Raw genomic sequence first — 4,765 nt, 5'->3', positions numbered from 1 at the left:
GTTCGGCTCGTTAACTTATCGAACAAAATTAACGAGCCGAACACGAGTTTCTTAACTAGTCGAACACGAGCTGTTCACGAACAACGAGTGATTTTGACAGCCCTACCCATCTCATTAGTACACACTTGTACTTTTATACACACAAAATGAATTATTTTGACTAGATTAGCTCTTTGTGTGAAAAAGTTTGGTGTCTCATTTAGCTAATTTTCTTTTGTTTTAATCTGTTTTTGGATCTTCGTGTGAATCTCCTAGGAAAAAATAATATAAAATTACTTTACATCTTTTAATCTTCGTATATATCCTTTTATCCTGCTTAGGGCATAATCAGCCAGTCCAAAGGAAGAAAAAGAGGAGAGAAAGACAATGTCTTCTTCTCCCTTGCTCGGCAACATTGAAAAAGAAGATAAGGACAACAGATGCCATGGATGGCTTTCAAGGTTTCTGGATGTGGAAGAAGCTAAGGTTCAGATTGGCTTCTCGGTGCCCATGATTCTTGCCAACATGTCTTACTACGGTATTCCTCTGGTCTCCGTCATGTTCGCCGGCCATCTCGGCGACATAGAGCTCGCCGGCGCCACCCTCGGCAACTCCTGGTTCACTGTCACAGGAATCGCCCTCATGGTTTGTGCTGATTTATTGCCATCCTCTGTTTTCCCCGGAAAATCTATATGTTTCATCCGCGTTAATTTTAGAGATTATTTTTTGTTCAGATTACTTAGAAAAAGAAGGAGACATATCTTGTTATCCGTTTTGATTAGTAGTAAAAATATTTAAAAAAAGAAGGAAAATTTGGGTGGTGCTGCAAATATACTTGATGAGCAGTATTTTTATAATCAATTAGAATTATTAATTAAAAAAAAATCGAATAAAAATATATTAAATAATATTTAAATAATATTTAAATATAAATAATAATATTTAAATCTCATCATAATTCTTAACATCTTCGACTGGGTGATTAGTATTGCCAAAAGGATTCTTTATTTGCGAACAAGTTGTGTTCGGCTCATTAAGCAGACGAGCCGAACATAAATAATGATATTTTTTAACGAGCGTAATAATTAAAATTTAGGCAAATCTTACAAAAAAATTTTCAATTATAAATTTTCCTTACTGCAACTTCTTCTCTTTTCCTAACTGTAGGTCGGTCTAAGTGGAGCCCTTGAGACACTCTGCGGCCAAGCATTTGGCGCAAGATCGTACAGCACATTAGGAATATACCTACAGTCATCAGCCCTAATATCCACCATCTTTTCAGTTCTTGTATCCATCTTATGGTACTACACAGAACCTGTGCTGATTCTTCTGCAACAAGAACCTCAAGTGGCGAAGTTGGCAGCTCTCTATGTGAAATACTTGATTCCCGGCCTCTTTGCCTACGGATTAATTCAATGTCTTCTGAGATTCTGCCAAACACAGTCAGTGGTGATGCCTCTGGTTCTGTTTTCTGCTGCTCCGCTGATCCTTCATGCAGGCCTTACTTACTTTCTGACTAAAGTTGCTGGTTTTGGATTCATGGGAACTTCTCTTTCTGCTTCTATTTCTCTGTGGGTATCGTTCCTTATGTTGGCCGTTTATGTCAAGTTTTCGAGCAAGTTTAAGTTCACTTGGGGTGGTGGGCTTTCGGTGGAAGCATTTCAGCATGTTATGCCAAGCCTTAAGCTGGCTATTCCTTCTGCTGTAATGGTTTGGTACGAGTTTTATCTAACTCTAGTTGCTATTTCAGTTTGTAGGCTTGGAGATTTGATTTAAATTTTCCTATGCTTGAACAAAAATGTCATCTTTTTCGTTTCTGAGGGGCAGTCTGTAACAAAATTGAGTTCGATTTAACTAACTTAAGTTTTGCCTGAGAGCAAAAAGGGCATTTTAAATCTTGGATTCCATAAATTCGGTCTTTTCTTAGTTTTCTTCTCAGTTTTGCCCATAGTTTCAAAAACAGAACAGGACCAAACATGCCGTTCGACTAGTTCTACCTTGAACGAGTCATTCAAATAGTTCGGCTCAAGCTCAAAACCACTTCTACATAGAACCGGGTTGAACTGGTCAAAATCGATATTGAATCGAATATATGATGTACCAGTTAGGTTTTTCAAGGACCAGTCTATTCAAATATAATTCAGTTTTAGTCTTTTAATTGGATTTGATCACAAGAAATAATATATTTAAATTTAAAATAAGAAAGGTAAAATAACATGTTCTAAATTTTTTATTTAGAATATTGTTCAAAATATTCAAAATTATTGTCTATTGAATTGATAAAAATGATATTTATATATATCATTATTCTACTATTTAAGTTATATTAAAATAATTTAACAATTTATTACGTCATTCGGTTCAATCTTCGGTCAACTCCAGTTGAACTATTGAACGTTGAAACTTTACTTATTTCGGTTCGATGTCCGGTCCGATTTTCACAACTATGATTTCTCTTTTGCCTTAAAGACTGGATTTGCGAAAACATGTTGTTAGCAGAATTTAATGTATCCGGATTTACACAATTTAACAAAGCAGTTAAAGCTGTTACCAAACAACCCCTCAATATTTATAGTTTAAAAACTGTTAGTGGTTGTGGATTATTGAGCCAACATTGGCCTGATCTTCTAATGGCTAAATAGCACTTAAGCCAGTGAGTTAAGGCCAATCACTAGGCAAAATCAGTAACAAAACTAATTACTGTTGTTGTTTTCAATTCATGATTAGCTTCTTTTAATTTCCTGCCAAGCCTTTCTTGTTATATCCAATATCAGTTTCACTTCACTACTTCAACATCTAATATTTTCATTAATATAGTTTTGAATATTGGGTTTTTGAGTTTCTGGTGCTGCTTGCTGGAACCATGCCAAACTCAGAAAAAAGCACTTCACTCATTGCAATGTGGTAAGATCTCCTCTTCCACTGTAAAACATGTTTAATTGCATTCTCTTTTTTTTTTCCTGTAAAATTTTATAGATTTGAAGACACTAACATTGTTCATAAACTAAGAATTCTATTACAACAGTGTAAACACAGAGTCCATCACCTACATGATCACATACGGATTTAGTGCAGCTGTAAGGTATTGTGGGCTTCTTCATATCTGTAATTGATTTATACTATCTTCATGAGTAAAGTGTCAAAATAGTCCCTGACTATTCATTTTCGATCATTTTAATCCCATAATTTATAGAAATGCTATAGTAGTCCCCAGACTCTTTAATGAGACAGAAATAGTCTTTCGTTGGAACCAGTACAACCCTTGTTAAAAGAGTCTTGAAACTAAATTGACATACGTGAGATTAAAATGATCTTCTGCGAAGATTTAGTGGATTATTTTAACGTTTTTCTCATTCCTTCACTAACTTTATCTCAAATCTGATTGATGAACATATAACATGTAACGTAACAGTACTCGGGTTTCAAATGAGATTGGATCTGGAAACATAAAGGGCGCGAAGAATGCAGTGGTGGTGACTTTAAAGCTTTCAATATTTCTCGCCGCAGCGGTGGTTCTGTTATTGAACTTAGGCCGTGATCTCTGGGCGAGCTTCTTTAGTACAAATAGTGAGATCATTAAGCAGTTTGGTTACTTGACACCACTGCTTACCATGTCTATATTGTTTGATTCTGCACAAGGAGTTCTATCAGGTAATGTTTTTTAGTTATAGAGTTGCTTCAGAATTTTCTAGTGCCAATTTGTTCTTTAATTTTCCAACAATTCACTGTGTGTTGTAGATTATATATAAATTTGCACAAATAGTATGTTGATGCATATATGCAGAATTACTTGGGGTTACTTGGAATCACTTTTAATTTTAATATTTATTTATTTTTTTTAATTTTTTTTTAATTTTGTTTATGTTTTTATTTGAAATGATGCACATTGAGTTGTATTTGTTGTTTTTAAAAATACTCAAAAAAAAGATAAAGATAAAAGCATACAGAAATGCATTAATTAAAAATGTTTTTAAACTAAAAATTAAAAATTAAAAGCAAAATTGATTCCAAGGAAGCCTTTAAAAGTGGAAGGGCTGGCTGGGAAGAGGATTCTGTATGGACTTGCATTATAAGATATAAATTTTCTGAATTTATTTTATTTTTAATATTTTATTGCTTGAAATGAACTCTAATATTTGGTGTTTTTTTTTTTTTTTGTTAAAACAATTTATATAATTTTACTTGGAATAATTGGCGTGCCCAGGAGTTGCAAGAGGATGTGGTTGGCAGTACTTAGCAGCTTGGACCAATTTAGTGGCCTTTTACTTGATTGGCTTGCCATTGGCTTTTCTATTTGGTTTCAAAATGAAATTATATGGCAAGGTAAGAATCCCCTCTCTTTCTCTTATAACACCCGGGTCCCAATTTTCAGATACGAAAAATGGAGGATAGTGTTTGATAGTCGACAATCAGCATAAAAATTTTGTCGAAAAACTATGACATCCGCTTGCTGGGACGAAGAGGGGTCTGCTGTTGTTGTAGTATATTTAAAGTACAACATAACATTGGCCTAAATTATGCTCTTTAATGTAGGGGTTATGGATAGGATTGATCTGTGGGCTATTTTTTCAAGCCACGACACTTCTGGTGATGACTCTTCGCACGAAATGGGCAACATGGGAATTCTCTGTGAAAAACAAAGAGGGCAATGTGATTGTCTAACTGAAATTCCTGTAACATTTCTTGAAGCTAACGAAATCTGAGCTTGAGGATGCTTATAGACTATTATTTTGAACCACAAATGCAATTATTCCTTTTCATAATTTGTTAGTAAGAGTTTGTCATA

At 34.4% G+C, this 4,765-nt stretch overlaps 1 protein-coding gene across 1 annotated transcript; it reads left to right on the top strand.

The window, feature by feature from the left end:
• Window positions 1–234: 234 nt before the first annotated feature.
• LOC110020360 (protein DETOXIFICATION 18-like) lies at window positions 235–4,765 on the top strand. Its single transcript, XM_020718433.1, has 7 exons — window positions 235–624; window positions 1,147–1,694; window positions 2,797–2,883; window positions 3,005–3,061; window positions 3,392–3,630; window positions 4,184–4,302; window positions 4,513–4,765. The coding sequence occupies exons 1-7, from the start codon at window positions 367–369 to the stop codon at window positions 4,639–4,641; spliced, it is 1,437 nt and encodes a 478-aa protein (XP_020574092.1). The 5' UTR covers window positions 235–366; the 3' UTR covers window positions 4,642–4,765.

The sequence above is a fragment of the Phalaenopsis equestris genome, unplaced genomic scaffold (genome assembly GCF_001263595.1).
Source record: "Phalaenopsis equestris unplaced genomic scaffold, ASM126359v1 Scaffold000094, whole genome shotgun sequence".
Classification (NCBI taxonomy): Eukaryota; Viridiplantae; Streptophyta; class Magnoliopsida; order Asparagales; family Orchidaceae; genus Phalaenopsis; species Phalaenopsis equestris.
This window is presented reverse-complemented; position numbering and strand designations above follow the sequence as displayed.